The sequence below is a fragment of the Phyllosticta capitalensis genome (assembly GCF_038381095.1).
Source record: "Phyllosticta capitalensis strain CBS 128856 chromosome Unknown BKA78scaffold_14, whole genome shotgun sequence".
NCBI lineage: Eukaryota > Fungi > Ascomycota > Dothideomycetes > Botryosphaeriales > Phyllostictaceae > Phyllosticta > Phyllosticta capitalensis.
The window spans coordinates 93,393-120,276 of NW_027117452.1; the positions used below are offsets into that span (position 1 = coordinate 93,393).

The 26,884-nt window shown below is 54.7% G+C and overlaps 11 protein-coding genes across 11 annotated transcripts; 7 read left to right on the plus strand and 4 right to left on the minus strand.

Moving 5' to 3' along the window:
• Positions 1–2,262: 2,262 nt before the first annotated feature.
• On the plus strand, positions 2,263–3,867 carry BKA78DRAFT_348072 (uncharacterized protein; the record flags this gene model as incomplete). The annotated part of the gene is made up of 5 exons (XM_066890578.1): positions 2,263–2,499; positions 2,556–3,021; positions 3,043–3,182; positions 3,247–3,376; positions 3,644–3,867. 5 exons carry the CDS (start codon positions 2,263–2,265, stop codon positions 3,838–3,840), a joined length of 1,170 nt encoding a protein of 389 aa, XP_066738184.1. The 3' UTR covers positions 3,841–3,867.
• A 3,131-nt stretch (positions 3,868–6,998) lies between these two features.
• Positions 6,999–8,158, plus strand: BKA78DRAFT_357816 (uncharacterized protein; the record flags this gene model as incomplete). Its single annotated transcript, XM_066892289.1, has 2 exons — positions 6,999–7,071; positions 7,176–8,158. 2 exons carry the CDS (start codon positions 6,999–7,001, stop codon positions 8,156–8,158), a joined length of 1,056 nt encoding a protein of 351 aa, XP_066738185.1.
• Positions 8,159–8,613: 455 nt separating this feature from the next.
• BKA78DRAFT_300676 (uncharacterized protein) lies at positions 8,614–9,625 on the plus strand (the record flags this gene model as incomplete). The annotated part of the gene is made up of 2 exons (XM_066887236.1): positions 8,614–8,929; positions 8,985–9,625. The coding sequence occupies 2 exons, from the start codon at positions 8,614–8,616 to the stop codon at positions 9,623–9,625; spliced, it is 957 nt and encodes a 318-aa protein (XP_066738186.1).
• Positions 9,626–11,481: 1,856 nt separating this feature from the next.
• Positions 11,482–12,129, plus strand: BKA78DRAFT_300677 (uncharacterized protein; the record flags this gene model as incomplete). The annotated part of the gene is made up of 1 exon (XM_066887237.1): positions 11,482–12,129. One exon carries the CDS (start codon positions 11,482–11,484, stop codon positions 12,127–12,129), a length of 648 nt encoding a protein of 215 aa, XP_066738187.1.
• Positions 12,130–13,815: 1,686 nt separating this feature from the next.
• Positions 13,816–14,727, plus strand: BKA78DRAFT_300679 (uncharacterized protein; the record flags this gene model as incomplete). Its single annotated transcript, XM_066887238.1, has 1 exon — positions 13,816–14,727. One exon carries the CDS (start codon positions 13,816–13,818, stop codon positions 14,725–14,727), a length of 912 nt encoding a protein of 303 aa, XP_066738188.1.
• Positions 14,728–14,901: 174 nt separating this feature from the next.
• BKA78DRAFT_384157 (uncharacterized protein) lies at positions 14,902–15,858 on the minus strand (the record flags this gene model as incomplete). Its single annotated transcript, XM_066893094.1, has 3 exons — positions 14,902–15,237; positions 15,289–15,611; positions 15,678–15,858. 3 exons carry the CDS (start codon positions 15,856–15,858, stop codon positions 15,013–15,015), a joined length of 729 nt encoding a protein of 242 aa, XP_066738189.1. The 3' UTR covers positions 14,902–15,012.
• Positions 15,859–16,895: 1,037 nt separating this feature from the next.
• On the minus strand, positions 16,896–19,717 carry BKA78DRAFT_357821 (peptidase S8/S53 domain-containing protein; the record flags this gene model as incomplete). Its single annotated transcript, XM_066892290.1, has 3 exons — positions 16,896–18,799; positions 18,846–19,572; positions 19,625–19,717. The coding sequence occupies 3 exons, from the start codon at positions 19,715–19,717 to the stop codon at positions 16,896–16,898; spliced, it is 2,724 nt and encodes a 907-aa protein (XP_066738190.1).
• Positions 19,718–20,593: 876 nt separating this feature from the next.
• Positions 20,594–23,430, plus strand: BKA78DRAFT_348075 (uncharacterized protein; the record flags this gene model as incomplete). The annotated part of the gene is made up of 8 exons (XM_066890579.1): positions 20,594–20,731; positions 20,795–20,941; positions 20,995–21,111; positions 21,160–21,334; positions 21,482–21,863; positions 22,014–22,713; positions 22,759–23,195; positions 23,247–23,430. The coding sequence occupies 8 exons, from the start codon at positions 20,594–20,596 to the stop codon at positions 23,428–23,430; spliced, it is 2,280 nt and encodes a 759-aa protein (XP_066738191.1).
• A 751-nt stretch (positions 23,431–24,181) lies between these two features.
• BKA78DRAFT_300683 (uncharacterized protein) lies at positions 24,182–24,829 on the minus strand (the record flags this gene model as incomplete). Its single annotated transcript, XM_066887239.1, has 1 exon — positions 24,182–24,829. The coding sequence occupies one exon, from the start codon at positions 24,827–24,829 to the stop codon at positions 24,182–24,184; it is 648 nt and encodes a 215-aa protein (XP_066738192.1).
• Positions 24,830–25,141: 312 nt separating this feature from the next.
• BKA78DRAFT_328741 (uncharacterized protein) lies at positions 25,142–25,778 on the minus strand. Its single transcript, XM_066889618.1, has one exon. The coding sequence runs from the start codon at positions 25,762–25,764 to the stop codon at positions 25,255–25,257; it is 510 nt and encodes a 169-aa protein (XP_066738193.1). The 5' UTR covers positions 25,765–25,778; the 3' UTR covers positions 25,142–25,254.
• A 48-nt stretch (positions 25,779–25,826) lies between these two features.
• On the plus strand, positions 25,827–26,785 carry BKA78DRAFT_66427 (uncharacterized protein). Its single transcript, XM_066893549.1, has 3 exons — positions 25,827–26,220; positions 26,275–26,422; positions 26,476–26,785. Exons 1-3 carry the CDS (start codon positions 25,982–25,984, stop codon positions 26,695–26,697), a joined length of 609 nt encoding a protein of 202 aa, XP_066738194.1. The 5' UTR covers positions 25,827–25,981; the 3' UTR covers positions 26,698–26,785.
• The last annotated feature ends 99 nt before the right edge of the window (positions 26,786–26,884 follow it).

Sequence of the window (26,884 nt, forward strand, 5' to 3'; positions counted from 1 at the left end):
TTTCCTGAATGTGGAAGCTTCTTGTCGACGCGTCGCTGCGGCCTCAATATTATCGAACTCGAAAGAAGCCGCTCTCCTCCCTCTCGCCGACGAAAACCGGTTCGAGGACTCGCAGCTTCTTCACGTCGGAGTGGTGGATGCCACATTGAGTACTATCCGTTTTCCCATCCTCTGGCCACAAGCTATGCCGCGGGGTTCTTCGGCATTGACTCATGTCAGTCCAACAAGCGACCAACATTCAAGGCCGGGCAGCTCTGACGGAACTTCGGCCCTGGAGTCGCCGAAAGCATCCCCAGGGCTTGGAAGCAGTGGCAGTTGAGACCACCAGAAGTCCGGACAAGACAATGCCGAAACACTTGAAGGAGTACCTCACATTCCATCCACACGCTGAGGCCGAGGCATGCGACCTAGAATTCGACGCAGCAGCGGGAATGGCTGTAATCCGAGAGAGCGCTGCCACGTTCGTCCAGGAGGCATCCTTCTGGACGGAAAGCACACGGTACCGTCAATGGGTTGACGCGAAGCGTGCGAACTGCAAGGCTTTGGTGGACGGTGATGGCCAGACGCTTGTCCCTGAGGAACGGGTTCGCATGTAGGTATCTGCTGCGCTCAAGGAGTCCTCCTTTCTCAGACGTGCTGACATCCTTGCAGCGATGCTGTGCGCATACTACTCTGCCGCTCGACACCTAGCCGCTCAGAGCCCTGAAAACCCATTGAACCACGTCGAGTCTTGGAAACACATCGAACCACAACGACGAAGAGCGCTTGAGGCGCTGCCACCCTTTTCGCAATCCCAGACTCACCGCTACGCAGCCTGCGTCCTCTTGACGCTCTCGACCTCGCCTTCGACTTCGCCAGTCGCCCAATTACGCTCAAGAGCCCAGTGACAACACCCGGAGCTGCGGGTCCAGCTATCGTATCACACTCTCTCCCACCGTCCTCAAAGTGGTCATATCATAGCCAAGGCAGCGCAAGCGGCAATAAAATCATTCAAGAAGTGAGTGGAGGATCAACAAGGACGAAAAGATGATCTGGGAGGAACTGGCTGTGATGCTGGTACAGCTTGGGGTCGCGCTCGTGGAATAGGCCATGGACATGTGCGTAGCGCAACCGCTGGCGCGACTCGCTTCCAGGGGGTGCGCCGCCATCTTCATGGTGCATGCGCTGTATGAGGTGAGGCGCAGCAGCAGGCCGATATGTGGCCCCATTGAAGGCATTTCTGACTTGGAGGACCAGGGAGAGCATAGATCGATGGAAAGCAGTGTTTTCCTTGAAAGGACCACTGTGAAAGGGTCGAGGGTTTCTCCTTTTATGGTATGGCCGCGTCCTGCCTGAACCCTACGTTCCGCAAAGAGATGGGTTCTCTCGTTGACATTGTCTGCGGCGCATCTGTCACGGGGCCGACAGTAGCACCGCATGCGATGAACTTCGACTCCAGCGACAGCGCCTGATTCTGTTTGCGTAGCGCTAATTTCATGATTGATAGGAAAGGTGGGGAAGACAGGGAAAAGTAGATAGAAGCCAGTGATGATTCAGGGGGATCACTTCGAAGCAGAAATTTACAGGTACCTTAAGACGACTATCGATAGTGCGACATTTGCTTGCGAATGAGAAATAACATGCACCCATCCTCTGCTTTCCTGTTCATTGTGTGGCGAATTTGCAAATAACACTCGCCGGTGAGCAAATAACACTCGCGAGTGGTTCACAAAGGAAGAGGCACCTTGCTGCCGCTTGCATTTCCGAAAGCGGCTTAGCCCCGCTGCGTTGCACTGCGCACTTCATGTTTTGCCCAGCGTCCTTCGAACTTTTCTCCTCTACAACATCTCCATCCACGCCCACCAGCTCATGCTTTTGGCTCTGCCAGAGATCAAAACACATCATCAACTACTCTATCTCGGAAGATCCATCGTTTTGTACTTGCCGCTCTCGATACCGTAAGGTTTCCCGCTTCCCATTCACGGCTTTGGCTTCATTCGCTGACTACCTCCTTTCAAAGACTTGCCTTTGGCTGCACAGAGAAGGCGGAATTGCCCGGCGGTCACCGGTTAACTCTTGAAATTGTCTCTCATTGCACACATACCTCCGGTTTGGGATATCAAGTCCAACGACGAGGATACGCTCGACCGCGAACGCTTCTCCAAGGGGTCTGCCCTCCAGACCCGCCGGCTCCCCACCAACCACGACCCGAAGCCCGACTACAAAGGTCGCCAACCCGAATCCGCCAGCGAGCTTGGCGGCAGCCAGGACTCCTACTCGTCCATGGAGCCGCCTGCTGAGTTTGCCGCGCAGTACCATGCTGACGCGGTCTTGATGCATCTGGCCCGCGAGGCGTTCGACCTACTCTTGCTCTACCTCGACCACCACGTACAGACGCTCAACGCCATTCAGCTTCATTGCGTTGGGTCTTCTTCATATTTATTATCTGGCGCGCAGTCCATCGTAGAGACTGGGTCCTCATGTGTCGACTTTTCTGCCCTCAACATCAAAAAAGGCAAAGTCAGAAACAGTCTTACTCAAATCTCTTTGAGGTTCATCACTTACCAGTCGTTCAGGAAGCTCCATACAGCAATGCGCAATGCGTCAAGCTGACCGACAGGTCGATCGCTTTCAAGTTCGACATCTGGAGGGACGCCGAGCGCGCTGTCAAGCACCCGAAGCTTGCCTCACCGTTGCCAAACGGCTCCGGTCGGTTCGCCACAAAACGAGCACTTGCGCACCCTCGTTCCAACGCGCAGCTCCCTCCGTCCCTCTTCAACTCTTTCCATCCCAACACCTCGCAACCGTCAAGATGGCTCCCCGCAAGACAAAGTCCGGCAAGAACGGCAAGAAAGCTCTCAAGAAGAAGCAGTCTGCTCGCCAGAGCTCGCGGTCTGCTCACCAGGCGTCGTCAACGGCTCCAGATTTTGCACTGGTACCGGCACTTGGGTTCTAGAAAGACTCGTCTTTCACCATGCCGGTCCAGTGGACCTTCGAAAACGGTTGCGAGGTTTGTTGAATACACCCCGGCGAGATTGAGATGTATGTACTGACGCGAAGTAGATCTTGCAATCGTTCTCGGCGGTCCACTGGACAGGCATGGTGAAAGACGAGTCTTTCTAGAACCCAAGTGCCCGTCCAGAAATTTGATAAGAGACTCATCCCTCATGCTTGGACCAAAAGCTGAAAGGCTAGAGGCCTTGGTATGTATCTTCCTGCCCGACACTTTCACTGAAGCTTTTTTCTGACTTTACCTCTGCTGAGTAGACGTTACCACCAAGGCGGTCAGTCACCGCATTGCCAAGCTCAAGAAAGATGCGAAGGCTAGCAAGGGTCCCTCTTGACGTTTTCCTCGATCCAAACCGTGAAAGCTCATCTCCGGACTTTGATGTCGACCGTATGTGCACTGCCGCAGTTCAGAGCGGTCGCCGTTGCCACTGCGAAGGAACTTGGGAGACCACTTGCGAGACCATTGCAGCTCCCACGCGAAGAGTGGCATCCGCACTGGCTACGCCCGCATCCCGTCCGCGTCAGCCCGCGCCAGCTAGATTTGTTGAGAGCAACTCTCCCCCCGCCGGAAGTGAGAATCTACCAAGACTCCCAACGAGGTTCGCCTACATCCTCCGACGCTCTTTCGAGACCTCCGTCACTGACTTTTGAGCAGTGCGAGAAACCGATGGCCAAAGTCAAGACACCGACCAAATTCATCCCTTTCGAGCTTCCTGCCAGGAGGATCGCTTATGGAGCAAAACAGAGCCAGGGTATGCGAAGGGCGATCCAAAATCAGGACACTTGGTTGCTTTACCAAAGAGGTGGAGTCAACGTGTTGGCGCAAAGCTTGAATCCAATTCTACCACTTGATCCAAGGCCTCGCTATAGAAGAAACGGAAATGCATGTCGATTCTACTTTTTCCAGTGATCACAAATGGAGGCAGGCGCCCTGTTGTGTCTTTCGCTTTTCGCTTTCCAGAGCGACTTACAGTCGCTCCACCGCGCTGTGCCATTGTTTTGGCCCACCGCTCTGCAAGATCACGTCAATTCTGTAGCACTACCAGCATTCGCGCCGAATAAGCTTGCACCCCTAGTTCCCTCAGACACCAGATCTGCTCGGCGGTCAAACTTCATTCATCACCAACGGCCCTGACTGTGGTCAAATACGATGACCAACAACGAGGTATGTTTCCCATTGACAGTCTCGACGCTCATTTGCTGACTGCTTTCCTTGAAAAGCTTGCCGTCGATTGTCACAACGCTTTGCTTTCGCCCACACACCCGTCTTGAAAGCTTGACGCGAACATCAAAGAGCGGTTCCATCTTCCGCACACATTCTCTATGCCAACACTAGTTCAACATGTCGCCTACATCCCAGACTCCCAGCTCGACTTGAATTTACTTCCACCGCGACCCACGTCCATGCCCTGATCAACAGCCTCTCGAGAGCGGACAACAAACATCTTACCGATGGGATTTCGACGCATCTTCAGCGCGAGCTAGATGATGCTCAAAGACGATGCTCAGTCTGCACTCTCGTTTCATTCCTGGCGACAGATTCACTGGCTGAGAGCTGCACTTTTTTATCCGCGGCGCAGGGCAATGAGCACGCCGCAGGTGAAGACGAGGACTGACTGTCATGGAGATGAGATACTGGACGCGACGCCATGGCGGGGGACAAGATGAAGGACGACTGGGCGAAGAAAGAGAGCAGGATGGAGGACGGTCAGTTCCATGTTTGTCACCCGCTGTAGTCCCGTGCCGAAAGTTTGGCCATCGAGACCGCGGCTTCGGCCAGCTGCCCCGACTGTTGTAGGCTTCTATGTATGCGCTTCGCGTGGCGTGCTCGTCCGGCTCATCCGCCATGGTCTCCCAACTCAAATCGACTCCAAACATTCTCTTTTGGTGCTACTGCCGCAACCACCGATCATGAGTCCTCCAAAGCGGCTGGATGCGCTTTCGGACTCGGTAAGGGTTGCTCGGATTTTCCGCGGGCGCATGCCATGACTGGTGCCACTCCCTCGCCGGCTCGTGCCAACATTCAAGATCGGACAGTCCTCGAGGCCGAGTTCTCCTTCCTACAATTGCCGAAAACCTTGAAGACCTCTGTATATGGGAACCCCAGGAGCGCTAGACCACAGCAAAACTGATCCGAGGCCTCGCTGAAATTAGATAAAGGAACTTGCCGATGCCCTTGTCGCCAATTTGGATGGACTTCTTCAAGAACTACGATTTGTCAATTTTCCCCTTGATGACCGCACCCGGTGCGTTTTCCGCTTCAGTCCAGTGGTCATCGCGAAGACCGTCCTCGCCTCCATCTACGAAGCTCACAGGCTTTAGGACGCAGGCAAGATGGCTCTGTACTATGTCGATAGGGCAATGTCCACCCAATCGCGTTCCCGGTCTTCAGGAGCAGATAGTCTCGCCGTACGACCAGACTCTCGCTGCTATCAGCGCCGGATCTGGTGGATCTCAGGACCGTCATTGCCTCATTCTTCGTAAAGGGCTACAAAATCGCGGTCATCTGCTGGACTGACCTCTGCCCGACCGAGGAATCTGAGGCTTGTGCTTCCTGTGGTGCTGACCACGAGGACAACACAACCTTGTGGCTATCACACCACTTCCTCCTTTTCGATGACGACCTGACGTTGGACGGAAGTCCGGGGGCTCATCAACAGCATCGCAGGCTGAGATCACAGAAGAACAGAACATGGACCGTCTCGAGAATGCTTCTGCGATTGGACTAACAGCTCCGATGCTGAAGGCGACGTGACGAGCTTTGACAGTCTTCCCAAACAGCACGGCAGTGTCCAAGCTGGCCCGCACTCTACCATCTCTGGGGACAAAGAGTGCGACGGCGGCATGTCTGCACCAGGACTTCAATCAATGGCTTGTGCGGAATCGACGCGGGCACCTTTTCTGCGCTGACTGTCTCGAATTTTGGGCTGAGTCGTCGGCAAGATGCCCCAGCTGCCGCGGTCACCTTTGGATGCGACAATCTACAGATCGAAGTACCAGTACCAGCAGTGCTAGCCTCTCCTTTGTCGTCGAAAACTGCTCGCAATGATCAACCGCTGCTCCTGCGTCCTCACGTCCGGCGATGGCTGCACCCCTTGTTGGTACATCTGCCGCGTCCTGCCCGCCCAGCGACAGCTGCCGACTGCACGGGCTTGTAGGTTGGGTAAAAAAGGACATGTTGAGATTCTTGGAACTTCTATCGGGGTATATCGAAAGTGGGACGGTGCCGTTAGCTTTGAAAAACCGGGCTTAAGAGAAAGACGGCAAAAGTATTAGGAAGCGAGATAGTACTCAATCTCAGACGCTCCACCGTCCCTGGGAGTCCTTCAAAGGTTTGGCCGGCCGCGATTCCGCATGAGATAGAAGTCATTCAAGCAGTATCCAGTTTCCCCTGAACACACATCAAGTGAAGAGTCGAGGAAGTGTATTGCTTTGTATACATGCGCATCAACCTGGTCTTGTCTGAGCGGCGAGTCGCTGGAGCATTATGGGATTCCATGCAAAAAGAAAAGTGAGGCAGGCACAGGAATTGGATCGCGTATCATGAGGAAGCAGGTGGATATATGGCTGTGCACATGAAATCGAAATCAGCACTAGTATGCGCAAATATTTCCTGGCAAGTGATGGCGAAGATGGTATTTTCTGTCGGGGCTTGTCGCTGGATGGATGTTGCTCTAGCGGAGTAGTCGGGGCTTGTTCCTTTTGCAAAATTCAGAGTTTGACGGTTCGAAATAACACTAAATTGACAAATACTTTGTTAAAGCCCTCTGCCTACGACGTCATTGGGAAGTGTTCCCTTGCTCTGCGGCCTGCGTGCCGAGATGGGTTTAGTGGCTGCACGCTGCGAGTGTGTGATGGCCGGCGGCCGCACCGCAACCACCATCTCTTTTCTTCTTCTCTTTCTTCTTCGCCAGCTCAACATCTCGAGCGCGCCACGCCAGTTTTTCCATTGACCGACACTTTGATCTATCATCGCCCTCGTCTCCAGGATTTTGGCACAATTGACGACCATGGAAAGACCCGCGAGAAGCTCTACGCTGCTCGTCATGGGCGCAAATCGTGTCCCGATGATGGATACTGAAGGTACGTATTGCCGCAGCATCACTTTCTGGTTCAAATTATCCGGTCCTCTCCTCTTCTTTCCTGCTACTCCCCACCATCTCTGATCGAAAGCTTATTTATAACAGCCAACGTTGGCGTTCTCGAGCAGTGGCTGTCGACCATCTCTGCAGGCTCTTCTGCTCTCAGGAAGATCACGGACACCTCTTTACTCGAGCCAGCTCTATCCACCTACGGCGTCCACAAGGTAGCCCTTGAGCAGGAATCTTCCCACGAGATCAAACCAGAAATTACAATAAGCAGCCTCGCAGCCAGCGTGCTGCACCCGCTCTCCACACTCGCTGAAGAAGACTGCTACCACGCCGCAAAGCTTGTTGTTCAGCACCTGGACCGCCAGATTGAGGAGTTATACCACGCTGCATGGACATTCCCCACACGCGATCTCGCCGTATTTCAACAGATGAACACTCCCCAAGTCCTCTTCACAATCTGTCTTCTCGTGGCTCTCTACGCCACCTCGCACGCCTACGGAATTGGCGAGATAGCTGGCTACTACATGGAGAGAGCTGCGGACGCGGGAGTTTTGTCAAAGACCCTGGAGCCAGCCGTCCTCTTGCATTACCAGCAGAGCCTTCCAGCACTGATTGGCGACGGTGACCTGAAATGCAATCTCTGTCTCGGCAGCTACGAGCTGTCAATCATCACGGCAGATGAGATCAGTGTTGACTTTGACAAGGGTATCGACTACAGCGCAGCGAGCTGGGAATCAGCCCCTCAGCTCTGGCCGAAGGACGAAATGGATTTTGATGCTCCGGTCGAGGACTGGTCCAGTCAACCCGCCTCACAAACTCAGGACGACGCCAAAGACAACAACGACGACATCGAGGGCGAGGAGTACACTCTAGTTGCCGATAATTTCAGTGAGAACGACGAGGAGGCCGACAGCGATGACGATGACAACAACCACGACCACTGCACGGAGCCCGAGGAAGAGACCGAGTCCACTTGTTTCATCAGCAAGACCCGCTGCGGACACAGCTTTTGCTCTGACTGTCTCGACCTCTGGGTTGAGATATCTTACCGTTGCCCCGAGTGTCGCGAACTTCTTTAGACGCCCTCAACACATCCGCCCCCCTTTCAAGAATCGTTCTTCCCTTACAGACCATGATTGAGGAGACCTTATGATTCGACGACTGACATTGTCATTCGCGTTCCTTGAACAATGACGATTCGTCCCTGACAAAGTGGTTTCGTACGAAGATGGAGGAAAGGGCTTAGAAGAAGTGGTTAAGAACGGGCAAGAGGAAGGAATTCGGAAAGCCCAGCAGTATGGAGTCTACACATGTCGAAAAGGTACAGTCACGACTGTATTCATTTTAATCGTTCTTCAATTTGTCTGGCCCTTTTCTGTGGTCTGCGCTTGCTCCGAGTGCCTTCATCATTGGCGTGTAGATTTCTAACCCCGGCCTCCGCCTTTTGAGATTTCTGACCCCGCCTACTTACAAAAAGCGCAAATTTTATCACCTACATATCACGGTTGCTGAACTTTTATCTCGTGGGCTTTCAATGATCTCGACTCTCTCCGAAGAGGACTGTCACGAACTCGACTGGGAAAGTCCCAAGACCCTCGACCGCCAGCTTCGAGAGCTAAGGCATGCTGCCTGGGTCTTCCCCGCGTGCGACCTTAGCTTTTTCCGTCGAATGAACGCCCCGGACGCGATATACAAATGCATTCTCCTTGGCGCGCTTTATACGGCTTCCAACGTCTTTGGCATCGGAGACATGATGGAATTTTACATCGAAAAGCAGCTCGCCATCTTCGTCTACGATTACCACCAAAACAGGGATCATCGCAAGGACATGCTCGTTTACAAGAAAAGAAGTCATGAGTACGCGCTTTGGGAGTTTCTGCTGGCCAACATCAATGATTCGCACAGACGCTGAACTTTTCTCGATGCCCCTGGAGAGTCCGCTCATCGTTGCCTACAAACAGATTCTTCCGGCTTCAACTGGCGCGGGCGACCAGAAATGCTCTCTGTGCCTCAGTTGCTTTAGGAGGCTCATCGTCACGAGCAAAGACTTCCAATTCGACCTGGACGAGCATGGCGGCTGGGGCACCTGGGGCTTGGCTCCCCAGGTCTGGCCAGAAGATGAGATGGAGTTCGGGACCATGTCGCATGAGTGGCCCAGCCCAAGCCTATTCCCGGTCCTTGATAACACGGCTCCTCTTCGCGAGAGGTCTACGGTTTCGCCCATTACCCCGATCAACGGCGGTAATAATGCCCACGCAAACTCCACCTACGCCAACACCACAATCGATGATCACGAGACCAATGATGAGACTGTATTCATGGCAGAGAATGAAAGCGAGCACGGGACTGAGGCCAGCGGTCCCAACTTCAAGCCCTCCATTGGCAACTACGACAAAACCGACGACTACGACACCGCGGAGCCTGCGCACCACACTGAGATCCATTGTATCGCCACGACGCGCTGTGGCCATGCTTTTTGTGCAGACTGTCTAGACCTCTGGGTCGAGATGTCTGCACGTTGTCCAGACTGCCGGAGCCTCCTCTAGACGGACAAGGAGAGTGATTCTCGATCCCTGGCACCCGCGGCGACCTTGTATCTCGACAAAGCCAACCCTGTCCCATCCTCCCATCAACATCGCCAGCCACTTGGGACTCAGCATGGTCCGCAACATCGGAAAAGAAAGGCCTGTGGCCCTTTGGCTTCGCCCCATTGACTTTGCGACCTGGCGCGTCTGCAGCGACGGGGTGATTCAGCTCCGGGTGAGCCGACGTCTCGTCATCAATCGCATGCTTCTGCGTGAAGGCCTTCCCACCACCAATACAACCATGGAGACAGGTATCACACGACCACGCCTTGCGCCGGACTACCTTACTTCAAAGGCTGCCAATCGAGCTCCGAATAGGCGCATCAGCCCCTGAGGACACAAGAAGAGTTGCGTCAGCGTATCTGGTCTCGAAATGTTGCGCGCTGCCTTTGTTCCCTTTTCCCCCATTTCGTGTACCTCAATCTCTCGCACAGCCTGCGCACACAACCTACACTGCGGCAACCCATTTCAAGGAGCTTGTATCATCTACAAGCGGAGATGCAGACCACGGCGTATGGGTGAGCCAACACAGCCGGTATCGGGTGTCAGAAGGACTGAAAACAGGTGCTTGGAACAAGGACGGTGGACAGCATAGTTTACATACAGAGGAATTTTGCCCATAGTGATTAATGCAGGCATCTTTTGCCCTCGCTTTAACAACTGATTGTGCGAGTACTATGTGACTGGCTGCGCAACTGTTTGGATGTACAACTGGCTGGATGCATGACTGACTGCGCGATAACTAACCGACTACCCGGCAAATGGCTGCGCGACTGTGCGACTGGCGGAGTTGACAAGTGCTGGACGACGTGATGGAATAATGACGCACCAGATAATGTACTGGATGATGCAAGAGATAATGCGCTGGTTGGTGACTATTCACCTTACTTAGGAGGCAGAGTCAGAGATATAAACACTGACTCATTAGGTCTAACCTGCTTCATGCTGTCAATTCTGTTTGGGTCTTCTTTAAGTATCTGGGTCTACTAATTTCGCCGGCACGGGAGGATCATGATCTTTACTGACGGGAAAATTGGGGCACTTTCGGCCAAAACGATTCGACTTTAGGACTCACAAAACGGAGGATCATGCATTTCGTCGTTCTGCGCGCTACTGGCTGCCTTCCAAAATGGGTTTAGTGGGCGCACGCTGCGAGTGTTTTGGCCGTCGGCCGCCCAGCAACCATCTCTTCTTTTCCTCCTCGCCAACCCACACCTGAATCTTGAAATTTCTTCACTTCTCACAAAATCAACCACGCGCCATACCCAATCTTTCTTGGGTACCTATCCTTCTTCATTACGCTTCAAGCCCGACTCTTCCTTGTCCTCTCACGCCTTTCTGCTCTCCAAGCAACTCTGCGTCTCACCAAACCGCGCTACTCATCGCCATGCCAAAGCTGTAAGTCGATGCTCCTTGACGCATGTTCCGTATGACTGACCTTCCGCCGCAGCTGGACTTAGTCGGCGAACTTGCCACAGCATCAGACGCAAACCTTGCCAACTCAACCAACGAACTATCCAGGACAGCAGTTGCCCCAGCACGGCAATCATGTCTTGTAACAGCTCGAGGCGCAAACCACGCAGACTTAGTCGGAGAGCCAGCCAGGACAGCAGTTGACCCTGAATCTTGAAAACGTTTGAGGCCACCAACCTTGAAGAAGCCGACCTCCGTATGATGAAACAAGCCCACCAACTGCGGACGGACGAGACGACTTTTTCAAGTCCTTCATCAAGGCTGCGGCCCTGTGAATTTCAGACCGTTGGCCTCCCCACGACTGCGCCGCCGCCAACAACAACACCAACCTCCCGTATCCAATCATGCCTACCAACAACACTCCTTGCAATGGCACCAACCCGGCGCACCGCAGCAGCATCTTCCGCCCCTTGAACTTCAGCAACGCAACCAAGATTTCTTCCCAGAGGCCCACCATGGCGGGAACTTCCAGCTCCATGTGGTTGCAAGCAAGTGCACGTCACTACATCGTGCTTGATCGGAGTGGTAAGAAGCCTTTGCACTCACGCCGCCTGTATCCTTTCCGCGTCCACATGTTTCCCTTGCCTGTCTTCCAACCCATATCGCTGGAAATCTTCTTCGGCCACAAGCTGACTTCAAACAGTCCCAATCGATGCCGAGCACTGGAAGGAATGGCTTTCGGATGTCCTTCAGAAATACTCCCTACCAAGCCATGCCCCAGAGACCCGACCGGCGACGAGCACGACATGGAGTCCGAGCCGAGATTTGGTGCAGCAATACTTCCCAAGTTGAGGATGAGGAAAGCCTTCCAGCGAAATACAACATTGCGCCCGACAAAGCTATCGTTCCCTTTCCCGAAGCTGCACTGCTACGCATGGCTGGCTGCGCGACGAGCTGCCTACCTGATGACTGACTACTCTACCGACTGCTCGACTGACTGCGCGACTGATTACTGCACACTCACTGGTGTGGGTGATGACTATCTACCTTAGCAGGCGGGGTCAGAAATCCAAACGCCTTTCTCTTCTCCTACCTCGTCCAACAGCAATGACGAACAGCCCCAGACGAGCCGCATCCACGACCAAGGTCCGGCCGTTCTGCCATACCACCCTCGTCGTGGACAGCTCACCCAGGTCCCCTGCGGCTTCGAGCCCATTGTTGACGGGCGTCTTCAACTTCCGGAGGAAATGGGACCCATTCTTGACGTAAAACCAGCAGATTAAGCGAGCGGCATTCCACCTTCTTTCTTCGCCCCTCTCTCCACCTTCTTTCGTTCGTCCTTTCCTTCCCTTCGCTTCGCCTTTTCTTTCTTCACTCCCGTTTGCCATTACCACTTCCGCCATGGCTCGTTTCCCTCCTGCTTTATCTTCTCCTACGTCGTCCAACAGCCATGGCGACACGCCGCATACGAGTCCCATCCACAAACAAGGTCCGGACGTTCTGCCCTACCCCCCTCGTCGTGGACAGCTCTCCCAGGTCCCCTGCGGCTTCGAGCCCATCGGTGGCGCGCGGCTTTCTGAGCGCTTTTCCATCGACTTTTGCAATCAGGAAAGAGCTCTTAATCTGTCAATCCTTACTGTGTCTGGACCTGGTACGCGCTGATGCGCCTCTCTGATGTGTGGGACCATGTTCCAGAGCATTCGCTGGCTCCGGTATTGGAAGCAGGTGCTGGCGCGGCCGTCGAGGATAAAATGGGAGGCGCTTCAGAAATTGCGCCACCGCTCGATGCTTCGTCCGTGCATCGTCTACGGCGGCGGTCCTCCTCGCGACCAGTTGGCTGGGCTGACCCCGCGGGCAAACATGACGACCTTTGAGACGCTTCTACTGCGCGCAGATGTGTCCGCTGCCGAGAGATGAATGAGACGTGCGACCGTCGCAAGCCGGGTGGAGTTTAGCCTTGCGTTCAGTGGGTCACGCATTTTGAAAACGCCAAACACATCGTTTGGAAGACGACCAGGAAGGGAAATCAATCGGCAGGACAGTATACAAACAGAGAAACATTGCCTAACTTGACCAATTCAAACACCATGCACCGCGTACTTGTTGAAAGTATAAGTACGGCCGCACTTGCTGGCGAAACGATTTGCAAATGCAGCCATCTTGTCGCGCGGTACCGCATCTGTTGTCTTCGAAATATCCGAGAAGGGAGGAGACCACTCAGAGAAGGCTGCAGATTGCCATCTCTGTCTAGGCAGCTTTAAGCTCTCAATAATTAGGGCCACTGATGTTGGCGCAGATGAAAGTCATTGCATGAAAGGTGACGCCCGCAACTGGGACTGAGGTTGCTGCTCGTTCAATTAGTTCCTAACACATAATCAGTCTGTATATTGGATTCATGGTGTCGAAGGTTTCAAGACGGTTGCTAGCCATTATATAGGAGCTTGTGCGTGCTTGACTTCCTCGTGAACGATATGGAGTGGTCGTTTCCATTGTTTACCGCTGCTGCCCACTGCGTGCTTAGCTCGTCAACACCAGCCATCCAACACGATACCACTTCACAGCTGCGTCATACTTTTGCCTCGAGCTATCCTACTCGAAGTGCTGGCTTCCCTTTACGTTCCCTGGCCTCCTCATTCTTCTTCTTTCCAACCCGAGCTCCGCTTCTCAGCACTGCACCTCTGCCGCATCCTTTACGACACCACCCTCGTACGCGTTCAACTTCCGCCCAACTCAGCACCATGGCATCCCCAGACACGGCTTTGGATGCGAGCACTTCTGGATGTCCAGCCGCTGGCGAGCGTTCGTACACTCCCAAGGACTCCCCCCCTCCGGAAGCCTTTGAGCACGCCAACCTTGACGCCTTGTTCGGACCAGTCCGTCCCTTGACAATCGATGAGCAGCTCGTCATCACGCTGCAGGAGCCAGTCGACACCAAGGTCTTGAACTGGCGCGAGAACGTGGAGGGACAGCTGCCTTTGGGAGAGATGGGTCCGTCTGACGAGGTCATCGAGAGCGAATTGCCGACTCAGGCGCAGGACCCTGTCAACGATGAGGACGACATGGCCAGTCCCGAGTCGCCCTTCATGAGGGACCTTACTCCCGAGCCCCTGCAAGTCAACCTGAACCCCGGCACAGCGATTGAATACCAGCACTACCCGTTTGCGCAGCCCGAGAACAAGACAGTCCCAGCCCCCGAGCCCAGGGAAGAAAAATCAGACTCGGAGACTCAGGAGAGTCTCGACAACTTGGTCAATGCCGAGCGCAATTGGCCCTGCCCCAACGGCTGCGGCAACCACTACAAGTCGAAGCACACAGCAAACCGCCATGCCAGGGACTGCAATGGCACAAGTCGCGGCCAAAGGGGCCTTCGTGTTGCCAAAGACGCCACCCAAGAGACCTCCATCCAGCCGGTCAACAAGGCCGAGAGGACCTGTCCCTGCCCCAACGCGGCCAATGGCTGCAAGAAGCTCTTCTTTGGTGCTGGTGTCGCCAAAACCCACGCCCGCAAGTGCCCGTTCACCAATCCGGATGAGCGGGACCAGCGCACCTGGCCCTGCCCTACCAATGCCGACAAAGGTTGTGACAAGTTGTTCTACACCCAGGCAGTCGCCAGGAACCATGGAAAGGGTTGCACCAGCAATGGAGGATAAGAGGGATGGCGGAAAAGACGAGGGATGGACTTTTTGAAGCGATGTGGAGGTATCATGGACACGCGCGCTGGCTTTTCTCTGTTCCAAGTCATCAATGCGACTGCACGATTGCTCCCTGTATTCACGTTGGGGACATAGTCACAGCGTAGTTACGAATCAAGGGGAGATTTTTCAGGCATGAGATTGACATGAATTGACTCTGTGACTTTCGCTGCATACACCAAATCCTACATGCCACCTGTATGCGTCATTTCGTGTCTTACACTCTCTTCCTTAACACCCGCCTCATTGCAGTACAGTGTAATTACTCGACAGCAGCGTGCAATTAATCGGGATACTAATGGGCGGAGGCGTGCCTCCCTGGAGCGCATTCCCGCTGTAGTTGTACGTGGCGCTCAGCATCATCATCTGGCCGACCGTGGTGGCGTACTTCTCGGCCAAGTCCTTGTAGACACCGGGGCCTTCGGAACCGAACGAGTACGGCTGTAGCTGACATACGCTGGGGGAGCACTGGTTTTGATGTGAGTTTATTGTCCTTTTGAGGAAGAGACGGCTCCATACCTGCGGAATCTTGACAAACTGCCCGGCCTCCAGCACCTGCGAGCCGTTGGTGACGCCGCCGGTGGCACCCGTCGGCGAGCCGTTGCTGGTGCTCGTGATGGCGCTGACATTCATGCCCAGACGCAGGGCAATCTTGTCGTACGTGTCGCCGTTGACGGTGTAGTACAGGCGAGGTCCACCGAGCAGGCATTCAGCCTGCGGGTTGTCTGCTTCCTGGAGGAAGCATGAGGTGTTGTCGGGCTCGCAATCTTGGGCCGGAATCCAGAAGCGCTCGCCGACGTTGGCGGGGATCGTCACGTCGACCATGAGGTTCCAGCGGGCGACTATGGCGGTGTTAGTGGGTGACTTGGTGCTGTTTGATGGTGGGCAAGGGGATGGATGTTGCTGACTGTCGCAAATGCCGCGACCTGTGATGTTGGCCACCTGCGCGGCGGTCGTGTCCTGGACTGTGATGTTGTAGTAATACGTCGAGTTGTCTAGGGTAGAAGTGTCGCAGGTCGCGTTGGACGCCGTGGCGGCGGTCAGAGCGGCTGAGGCCAAAAGACCGGCGAGCGTCTTCACTGATGCCATTCTGGTGCGGGAGTCTAGCAGCTGGGGCTTTTACGGAATGAATGTGTGCAGCGCGAAAGAGCGACGGTACTTCAACGAAAGAGGCGTGTCAATGAAATTGATACAGGCAAGTGATGCTGATTGGAAGTGACGGTAGAGAAGAGTGCAAACGGAACACAGAGCGGCATTTATGTAAATCCATCTCGACGTTTACCGCCATCATTCATGCTAGGCTTCCGACGGTCTGATACTGAATTAGAAAAGCGCGCATCATTGAAACACATTTTGGGGATTTGGGATGCTGCATTGCTGATCAGAAGAAGCGGGTCCGCGCAGTTATTTGCGCATGTGGTTCTGTCCAACAAGACCCTTCCGGCGCAAGCACAATGTAAACAGTGACAATAAATTGGCCATGCTTCTGGCTTGTGTAGATGAGTCGAACGGTGGATGAAGAGGAATGTTTTTCAACTGCATGTGATTGGCAGGGGGAACTGGAGAGGAGCAAACCAAAAGACTCCCTAGGCGCGCTGGATCTGGTGCAGGTCGCGCCTATCCCTATAGACAGAAGTTGCATTTACCCCTGCTGGAACTGCGTCCACCCCTGTACAAACGTGGAGATGCATAAGGTTCCCCTGTGCGAAAGAGCCGCAACAGTGCCACATTCGTGCGCAACGCGGTCAGCCACGGGCCTGAAGTACTCCGGGAATAATTGTTGAGCCAGACAATAGCAAGAAAACGAGGTCTCGTGCTCAATTTCCATACGCAGTACAGCCCCACACACTCTCCTGTACAAATCTGGAACCGCATGGGCCTGGCAGATTGCCCTACCCGCGAAAGAGACCAGGATGTTTGCAACACTTTGCTGATCGCGCGGAGCATTCATCCCTTTCGTCGACATGTCCCCGGATCGCAAAGGCGTCATTGTGGTCCTAAGGCGGCGACCTCGGCGTTTGCAGCGGAGATAAATAGCTGGGACCGCATATAGACTCGGCGATGTCTCTCGCAACGCCATCCCGCACGCGTCCACTCCCTCCTGCCCGCGCGGCCGACCGGCAAGCCTACAGATACTTGAGCACAAACGGATCCGTCGAGATGCTCTCCTTGAAATCCGCCGTGTCGTTCGGATTCCCGTACAGCCGCGTCGCCGACATGTTGAAGTAGTACCGGCCCTCGGGCGCCCACGTATCGTTGTCCAAGACGCCCGTGAAGTTGATGAAGAACGTGTTCAGGCGGCCAACCGAAAAGTCGAGCTGCGGCGGCAGCAGCGTCGACACGTTCTTTCCCGTCTCCGCGTCGTGCAGGTCCACCGACACATATTTGGCGTACATGGTGAAGTGCATCTGGATCCACGGGACGCTGAGATTGGCCTGCGCCGCGTCGGAGCTGTCTTTGGGGAGGCGGAACTCGGCGTCAGGGGGCTCGCGCGGCAGGTAGCCCCGGTCGCGCGTGACGTTGAAGACGGACCTGTTGGTGGCCGAGACTACGTAGACGGCTGGGTCGTTTTCGTCGATGATGGTGAGGTCGCGCAGCCGGCAGCCGATTGCGCCGTAGGGGAGCGTCAGGTTGTCGGAGGTGCCGTTGATGACAATGTAGCCGCTGACCAGCGGGCAGCGCTTTTCGAGCGTGCGGAACTTGCTGATGTCGGCGTTGATGCGGATGGTCTTGTTCTCCTTGGGCTCGAGGGTGAATGATGTCTCGCTGATGATGAGGTCTGCGTACTCGGGCACGACGCTGTCGACGAACTCGTCGAGCGCAAAGCCTGATGTCAAAGCTGTTTGCTGCGGAGTTGCCAGCGGTCCTTCAAAGTATCCCTGCCAGGGTATTACTCTTGGATCGCCGTTCCCGCGAAACGAGAGAATGGTTGCGGCGCCAGCGTGGGAAAGATTGTACGTCGACGGCTTCGTGTCATTGTTGATGATGGTGAAAGACAAGGTGCCAGGGTTGAATTCCGTGTCGTTGAAAGACAGGCCATATGTGTCCAAGACGGTTGTGGTGTGTACCGCATGATACGCATCTACAAGTCCGCCGCCCTGTTGCCATACTGGTGCGAAAAAGTCAAACTTTGTCTTGCCTCCGTCATTGAATGGCATGGGTATCGCCGTGGTTACAAGTCTGGAAACCGTCTCGTAAAAGTTGAGCCCCGGCCGAGCCTCCTTTATCAGCGCAACGACCCCAGCGATGTAAGGACATGCCATTGAGGTCCCGCTGAGCAGTTGAAGACCGCCATTCTTCCGACCGACTGTGGAAAGGATATTCCTGCCAGGTGACGAGACTGTTTGCTTCAAATCTGCCACGGCTGGCGGACCAATGGTACTGAAGTTGGCCATGCGGCCGCCAGTCCCGGCCGGATTCAGGCTGTTGAGGATGACGGGGAATACTGTCGTGTTCATGGTCACTCGAACACTCCCCTCTCTGGCAAAGGCGGCTATCAAATCTCTGCCAGCATCGGCTGTCATCGTGCCGCCCGCTTCGATGCCATCGGCTACTTCACTGAAGCGCGGGATCTCAATGTCGCCTCGCAGGTCGTTGTAGATGAGGATATAGCGAGCACCGATGGCAGCAAGATTGAACATTTGCTTTCCAAAGTTACATCCAGCGCGTCTGACGAGTACCAAGCGATTGGACAAGTCTGGCGTGGGAGTGGTAATCTTCTCGCATGCTTCGTCTTCGCGGCTTGTGTCGAGCGACAGTGGGTAGAGGTCCAACAGCGGAGGATACTTGCTTTTTGCTGAGTTTCTCCAGTTGAAGCCTCTCGGAGTCGAATCACTTCCCACAGTGTAGGTGGCCTCGTACACAGGAATTCGATACTCCAGGATCTCAACTGCGCCAATCGCCGTCGTGTCCGGTCCTGCAGCTGGTGCTTCAGACGTGAAGCTCCCGTTGGCGCCACTGTTTCCGGCCGCAGCTGCAACAAATATCTTGCCTTCTTTGTGGATCTCGCGGATGATGTCAGAGAGGGGATCTGATTTTGTCAGCAGTGTCCGAGGCGTGGCCACCATCTTTCTTACCGTCGGGAAAAGGTCCTCCACCGCCAAGGGAAAGATTGATAATGTCCACGCTCTCATTGTATGCCCGGATCACGCCGCGAATCAGCACGGTAGTCCTCGTGATTCCGTCACAGTCAAAGACGCGATAGGTTCGCAGGCTGGCTCCAGGTGCGACACCAGTAAAGTTGATTGCCGCATCGGCTGGGGCTTCTGCTGCGACGATCCCCGCAACGTGAGTTCCGTGCTCTTCGCAGTCGGAATATGGATCCGGATCAGGCTTGGGCATAGCCGGAGGATAGATGCTGTCTACTCCAACGAAATCGAAGCCTCCCTTGACTTTGAAACCGTCGCCAAAACCACCGCCGAGGTAGGAGTTGAGATAGTCGCAGCCTGTATCGACGATCCCAACCACGACGCCCTTGCCACTGATGCCCTCCTTTTTCAGCTTGTCCACTCCCGTCATGCCATCGACGTCGGGCAGGACGCCTTCGAGCTCAGGGTTGATGCTCTTGCGCTCAACGACATCGGTCAGCTGATACTGCCGTTCCGGCCAGACCTTTTCAACGAATCCCAGCGACTCAATCATGCCCTTGTATCCCAAAACTCTTTTGACGCCTTTGGCGGCTTTGATTTCAATGCCGACGCCGTTGAATACGTTGCTCTTGAGATCTTCCATCATGGCGGCTTCTCCCGGCATGCCCATCTTCTTGAGCTCCGTGTTGATTTGTGCGACGGCCTGTCCTGCATCCTGGGTCGCCTGGTATTAGCGCAGGAACTCGAAAATGTGCCGTCAAGTATACCTGATCTTTCTTTAGCTTAACAACATACTGATCCGGTAGCAGTTGGCCAAGCGCGAGGCTCAAAAAGAGCAGTACGAGTGGGAGCACGGACATGGCTGCGCGATATGATGTCGGCAGAGCTTTCGAATCGACGACTCTTCATGTTTGCACCCAGCGCAATAAAAGAGTCTCCATCTCCGTGCACACACCCCGCGCCCCACGCGGCGGATGATGATGATTTGGAAGTCGTAGTTCAGGCTGAGAGGCTCAGGGGATGTACGCCATGTTTAAAGTTGGAGCTATCGGGAGGACCCTGGCAGTCGAAGGGCGTCCCGCGAAGCTGTAGCCAACCACATCATCAGCGCTGCGATCCACCTCCTCGCTTGTTCCCGAACCAACCTTGAATCCCGGTACATCCCCATGGAGCCAAAATCTCCAGGCGCTGATCTGCCACTGGATCGGATTGAGTGGCAGTGGTGTCGTCAAGGATCCGGAGCAAGACCCCGTTTGGATGGTAACAAGGCTTTCAGGCTGGCTTGTTGTTGGAATACTTTCGCTGGGGCATGGCGTGGGATTGTTGCATCCCGCTCGACCAAGGATGATGCTGGTCGAAGATGAAAATGGTCCCCTGGGTCTTGCATTAGTCCGCGCCAGATAGGGAAGGAGGAAGTCGAACATGTAAACAAACACGGGGAGGCAGTTTGCAAACCAATATATGTCGAGTCGGGAGTCGCAGAAAAGGGGTGGTGGCGGGCTGCGAAAGAACTGCCTGCGAAAGATCTGCCGCCATGTGGCTCGTGTCCTCTTTTAGTCGTCGAGAAAGTCTCTGCTGCATGAGTCCCCAGGGCCATCCAGGTGGTGATGGGCCAGATTGGCGTCTCCAAGCGCGAAAAGTTGGGGAAACGTTGAGGCAAACGACTCCGCCCGATTCCGTCCCGCTCCGTGACGCGCGCCCGGCCCCGGATAACCTTAAACAAACCTCACGGCTTCATGGCAGCAGCACGGAAACAGAGCGGCGATTGCGATGATACATATCCGGTCCGACTTGGACGATGGCAAATCTACGCTGACAAAGAAGGTGCTGTGAACAAAGCAAACGCGGACGCTGCTTTGTGCTGGAAGGCGGTAGTCAGTTCCCAAGCAGTATCCACGCAGTTCACCTGCTTGCCCTGCTAGCTGTTTTCGGCATAGTGCCGCTCATGCTCTAATCGATACCGCGGCGCACAAACATCACCGCAGCAGCATGTCAAAATTCTCACCAACTCCTTTCATTCCTACACCCACAAGCCAACCACTCCACAACAGGTGTTGAATCTCTTCGATTCACTTCCCAAAAAGGTACGTCTCATCAAACTTCTCGGATGCCTGACCGCGCTGACTTGAAAACGCAGAGCCGAGCGGCCAGCCCGCGAAGCACGTGGGCTCAACCGCTCAAACTGGGCCGCAAGCGCCTCTGCCTCGCTCGATACAGCGCGAAGCGCCTGCCCCGCCATGGCATGTCACGTCCTGTAAGCGAAGCTCCCATCAGTTCCTCGCTCTACTCTAACACACTGCAGCCCTTCTTTCAAGCAGCCGCATCCCCAAGCAAGCCGGCCAAAGATGCAACGTCGCGGAGCGAAAGCTTTGCTCGGTCGCCTGGGCCTAGCGCAACGTTGCCGGAGGTGTTTAGATGGACTCTTGCACCAATCCATCTACAGTCCACATTTCAGCGTCCCGCGGGACCGATCGCTCGTATCTCATCACCTGGTGGTCTTCAACATTGAATGCCACCATCATGACGTGGAACCGGGCGTCTACCAAGCTGTCGAAAACGAGATGGTTGATTTCTCTGCCCGGATCTCTACGCTGGTTGTGGGCTCGGATTCTCCAAGATCCCAGGCCTAACAATATCGATTTGTTTCGGCGGCTATGCCCCAGCAAAACGAGAGCCCACCGGTTATCCCGAGGTCAAGTGTCTCGTTTGCAACGACCTTGGTCACCGCGCTCAGGAGCGCGTCGACCCTCATGCTTGCCGCAATTTCAAGCAGCGCGGCCACAACTCAAGGAGATGGCTACCTCATGACTGCCATGAACAAGATGGCCTTCCGTCAGGTCGAAGTCTTCAAAGAGGAGAAGGTTGGTGGATCCACGACGGTCGCCGCTCTCGTGACTGCACTCAGGAGCGTGTCGACCCTCATGCTTGCCGCAACTGCAAGCAGTGCGGCCACAAGTCCCGTGACTGCCCGGAGCCTCATTCGGTGGCAGATGAGGGAACCAAAAGGTTAGTTACCCGCCCTGCGGCTGTCGCACACTATTACTCGTGTAACCTTCCCTCTGCACTCTTCTTCCATACCAGCCATCATCCTCGAGCATCCGACAACGATCACCCCCAGACATACGTTTGGCTTTACGAACTCTGCTGACTCGATAGAAATTTAGGCGCAGAGCATGAGAGTCCAAGCAAGAAACTCATTGTTCTCTGCCTGAAGGAAACGGTTTCCAAAAAGGTGGAGCTGGAGGCGGAACTGAATAAGCTGCGCAGCAACGTCGCTGAACAGAGGGCCAAGTTTGAGGCGATTCGGAGTGCGAGTGACAGCCATCCGCTTGCATACTCCAACCACATTGACGTCAAAGCCGACCCGCCTTCACCTGAAGTTCCAACCAGAAGTGCCAGTGACGCCACCGGTGCGTACCTGCTGTTCTGGGTACCTCGCCGCGTCAGCTTCGCGCACATCGGGCAGCGGTTGATGCCAACCAGCTCGGAGGAAGGGTGCCTCTCTTTCCAGCGCCCGCTCCCACTCTCCTGTCGCCACTCCAGCTACGCCAGGTCACTCACGCGACGATTCATACACCTTTTTCCTTGTCCCACACCATTGCTCGTTCAAATTTTGGAACGAGCATGCCCAGAGGCACACCTCTTTGTGTGCAACGAGGCCCCAGTCCTTTACACTCCTCCGCCTACGCGCGATGAGGCGAATGGCCAGGAAACAAAGTCTTTCGAGGATCTCAAGGCAGGCCCAAAGACTCAATCGTCTGTCTCTGCACCCGACCCTGTTGCGGCGGTCCTTCAACAAATCTTCCAGAACGGTCCCACTGCTGCGCCGCCTGCAGATACCGAGAGGGCCGACTCTGTGATCAGTTGGGGCTCTGATTGAAATCGACACACCAATAACAAGGCAAATTCTGCGTCAAAATTGGTAGCTGAAAGGCAAGGTGGGCTTTGCTTTTCAATTCCCCCATCAGAATCAGATTCTGAAAGCACGACGTTGGCTCCTCGCCGCGGAGGTCGCAACGCCGATGACGCCGCCAATGCACTGCCCCTTTGTCTCTTGTCGTTCCTCGACTGCGGGGAGCAATTCCGCCCATTTCAAGAGGGAGGAGGTGGAGGGGCAAAGGAAAGGGGGAGGCCAAGGAGGAGAACAAGAAGGGGGCAAGGCCAAGGAGGAAAACAAGATGGAGCTGGCAAGAGTCCCACCTACGGCAGCTCCACGCGAAGAGTGGCATCCTCACTGGCTACGATGATGAGGCTATGTCCACAAGGCCGTAACGATGCTGAAGGCCGAGATCAACTGGGTGCTTTCGGCGACCTATCAGATCAATTCTGCAGACGTCAGTACTCCTTTGAATTGGAATCATGATGATTCTCAAACTAACAACCAAGTAGGATATATGATGGCGTCCTCCGTCAAGAAGACCGCCACTCACACCCCCAAGCAGCCAAAGGCGAAGTGAATTATGCAACCGAAGTTGCTACCCCTTCCACTGCCAACACCGAGACGAAGCGCAAGCGCGTCCTTGGCGACATCGGATTCCACACCGAGGCCGGCTTCAAGAAGCGGGAAGGCTAAAGAGTAAAACAAGAAGGGGGGAAGCCAAGGAGGAAAACAAGAACGAGGAAGGCCTTTGGTCGGGTAGCCTTGTTGTTACGAGCTACTGAGCGTAACTCAGAGTAGTAGTGGCGGAGGGAAGGGAGGAGATGAATCAGGTCCAAGGCGATCTCGACGCTCTTGCTCGTTCACAATCAACAGTGATTTTTTTCTTGTCCAAGGAACATTGAACGCTTGAACGCTGTTACTGACCGTCAGTTCTTTATGCGCGACACTTGCTCCACTTCCCGGCGGAGCGACCGAAAGGAAAGCTGCTCAAGTCCCTGCCTATTTCAAGAGCCGAGAAGCTGACATAGAGACACAGTGCAGATAAGACGAGCTTCCGTATTCCCTCGGACAGTCGACCGCATCTGATATTCGAAGCGACATGCTTTCCCTGCGGGTGTATGCCTTGATTCAATACCCACAACGCTGCGATCGAATCCAGACCAGGAGAGGGATGTTTCAGGACACCGCTGTCACTCCACTTCAGCCACATGGTGTCACGGGCCAGGCTTTCGATGAGGGACATTTCTAAAAATGGCGCCGTGCAAAGAAATCGACAGAAGCTTCAAAAGATCGGAACTGGTGGACCAGAGTGGCCCAGACCATTGCAAGCAAAGAGCAGACGTCCAAAGTAGGTTCACAGCAACAGTGGGCCAAAATGGCTTTTGCGGAGACGGGAGACTGAATTCGATATGACTTGCAGGTGCGCCCGCAGGCTTCTAGAAGTCTAGACTCTGGCGTTGCGAAGCGGTGGAGCCGCCGGAGAACTCCGCCAATGAGGCATGCGCGCAATAATACCCTCAGCTTGATTTGCAGTTTGAGCAACATCAAGGACTGTCGGTGAGTTTGGGGAATGATTCCAATATAAAACTGAGAGTCGCATGAGCGATGTTTGCGGATGCCATTGACTTTTGTCGCCAAAAGGGATCGGCCGCGACAAATCCAGCGCGTGTGGCTCCAAGGGGCGCGCGGAGACGGCGCGCTTTGAGAACTTTGGCAAGTGCATGCTCTTTGACAAGGTTTTCGTCCATGTCATTGAATACTGACATCCTCTGTCCAGTGGTGTCGCATCAATCACTTCCTCTTCGCCCTCGCCTTCCAAGCGCGTCTGACACAGCTTTGACAAAACAGCACTCGCACACTCGCAGTCCCAATGCGAAGAAGAAACCATGGGACAACGAATGACACAAAGACCTGGCTTGCTGTCGCCGCGTTTGCTAATGGACAGCTGGCTTTCGTACTGGAAACTCCGACTGGTGCCAGTTTGCTCCTGGAATCCCGATCGCAGCCGAAGCGGCAGGAAAATTCTTACGGGCGAAGGGAGTAGCACGATGCGCTGGCAACTATCGCCAGACACAGATACAACTACGGCCATCTTTGAATTGTTGGGACTTTTGCTGATGCATGACGTCTACTACTGAGTCGTCATCAACTTCAAGTCGATCCAAAGGATTCGGATTTGAAGCCATCGTCGCTCGAATTCGGAAATGCCGGACAGACGATTCACGATTTGCGCTGCAACCCGGGCGACCGTTGGCAACAAACGAGCATCATGCACGTTGTCAAGAGCCTCATCGCGTCAAACAAGGGTTATTCCTTGAACATCCGAGGTTCGGCGACAGGGACAAGACTTGTCGATGCTACTTGTCGCATTTGCTCAGTCCACGGCGGCCGTGCGTCCGCAGCGCCGCACCCTTTACGATTGACCGGTCGCGGGCCACAGGACGAAGCCGTACAAGAGCGTTTTCCACGTCAGCAAACTGCGCCGTAGACCCTGGGGGCAGCTGCGAACATCTCTCCTCACGATGGGGCCATTTCGTCATGGCCATGCTTAGAATATCCCGGACTCTGGTCGCACGCTGGCCGCGAGCACGGATTCTGGAGGCTTTGACACTCCCCGCGCGGTATCTCGGGCGGCCCGGGCCGTGGTAATGGCCAAATACGACCCGCATGTGCTGCGTTGTCACTTGTCAGCCGGCTCCTGCTGCGAGGTATTGAGGCGAAGCAATTGGCAGAGGATGGACCGTCAGCTTCATGTGAACGAACGCCCGTTTGTATCTCGTCGACAGCGGCAGCCCCTGGCGCGCTACAGCTGCATGGAATTTCTGCTGACAGCTCACGGGCCAGCATGCCATCCCACCCACCTTCGACGACAGCTCGCCTGTGCGTGATGATACGCCGACAAAACGCCTTCCCGCATGCTCGAGCTCGGACGGCGCATCTTCCCTGCAAATCTGCTTCGCGGGCACGCAAGATCGTTCCAAAGGCGTTCGTTTGGCTGTTCAGGGGCAGCCGCCTTGCTGACTGCATGTGCCGTTGCTGTGGGAAAACTCTATTATGACCTCGTCAGAACATCAACCACAATCAGCGTCCGAAAGTGTTCAGAGGCGCCAACTCAGCCCTGTCTGCTGCTCCTCGCGTCTTGTCGTGGGCGGCTCCATAGCTACTCCTCGGTCCAAGCGCGCGTCCGTGTTCGCTCCTTCGGCGCAGATCCGCCGGCACAACGGTGAAAATTGAACACGGCAAGATGCTCGAGCTCCACCACGGGGCCCCTGCGTGGCCGACCTTTTTGTTCGCGAGGCCCCTCTTGATATGTTGCGCATCATGGTTCGCATTTCTGCCCCTCCAAGCCCACTTCTGGTCGCGTCCCGAGCATAACGCTTTTCTTTGTTTCAGCCGTCGACACTGCGCAAAGTCTGAAGCCCGCGCAAGCCTTTCACAATCACTCGACCGCCTTTGCACGTTCTTGGAGTCCTTTCCTTCTTGGTAAGTCGGCCCGGTGGCGAATATGCAAGTGCGGGGTTCTAATGCTCTCTCAAGCAACCATGCCTACGAATCAGTTCGACATGCCGCTGAATATGGGACGTGGCGGCTACGACACGACTGGAGTGCCCAAAACGCCCGGAAAGACTACCAACAAGGTCGAATTATGACCGACAATTGCTCCAAATTTCGAATCTCCTTTTTCGTAAGTGTTGCCATAATGAATCCTGCGTTGTCCACGGGCTGACTTTGCATCAGCACATCGTTCAGCGACATTTCCCTTTATCGAATCAGTCATCGAAAAGCCACATGGAATTCAGAATGAAGCGGGCTTTGCACAGCCGACGAACCAGACACGACAAGCGCAGCAACGAAGCGACGGCCACACCTACATTTCGATCTTTCCATCGTCCGCGACACACACGAAATTTCCTTACGAGTTGTACGAATAATGTCATTTATGGGACATCACATGCATGAATTGGGTGCGAAGGAGTTACAGCGAACCAACAAAACGATAGAGGATGGCGTTCTCGGGTTCCGATTGGGACATTGCATTGGGATGGATGGACGGGCTTGATGGCTGCATGGAGCGACACTTTTGCATGGGCTTGCTTTCTTTTGTGTATTGGGTCTGATTGCATTGTTTGGCTACATGTATTGGCAT

Coding starts and splice junctions, on each gene's coding strand:
- BKA78DRAFT_328741 (XM_066889618.1), bottom strand. CDS start 25,764: ATGCAGTCAGCAAGGCGGCTGCCCCTGAACAGCCAAACGAACGCCTTT.
- BKA78DRAFT_66427 (XM_066893549.1), top strand. CDS start 25,982: ATGCTCGAGCTCCACCACGGGGCCCCTGCGTGGCCGACCTTTTTGTTC. Junction 26,221..26,274: donor TTGGAGTCCTTTCCTTCTTG/GTAAGTCGGCCC, acceptor TGCTCTCTCAAG/CAACCATGCCTACGAATCAG. Junction 26,423..26,475: donor AATTTCGAATCTCCTTTTTC/GTAAGTGTTGCC, acceptor ACTTTGCATCAG/CACATCGTTCAGCGACATTT.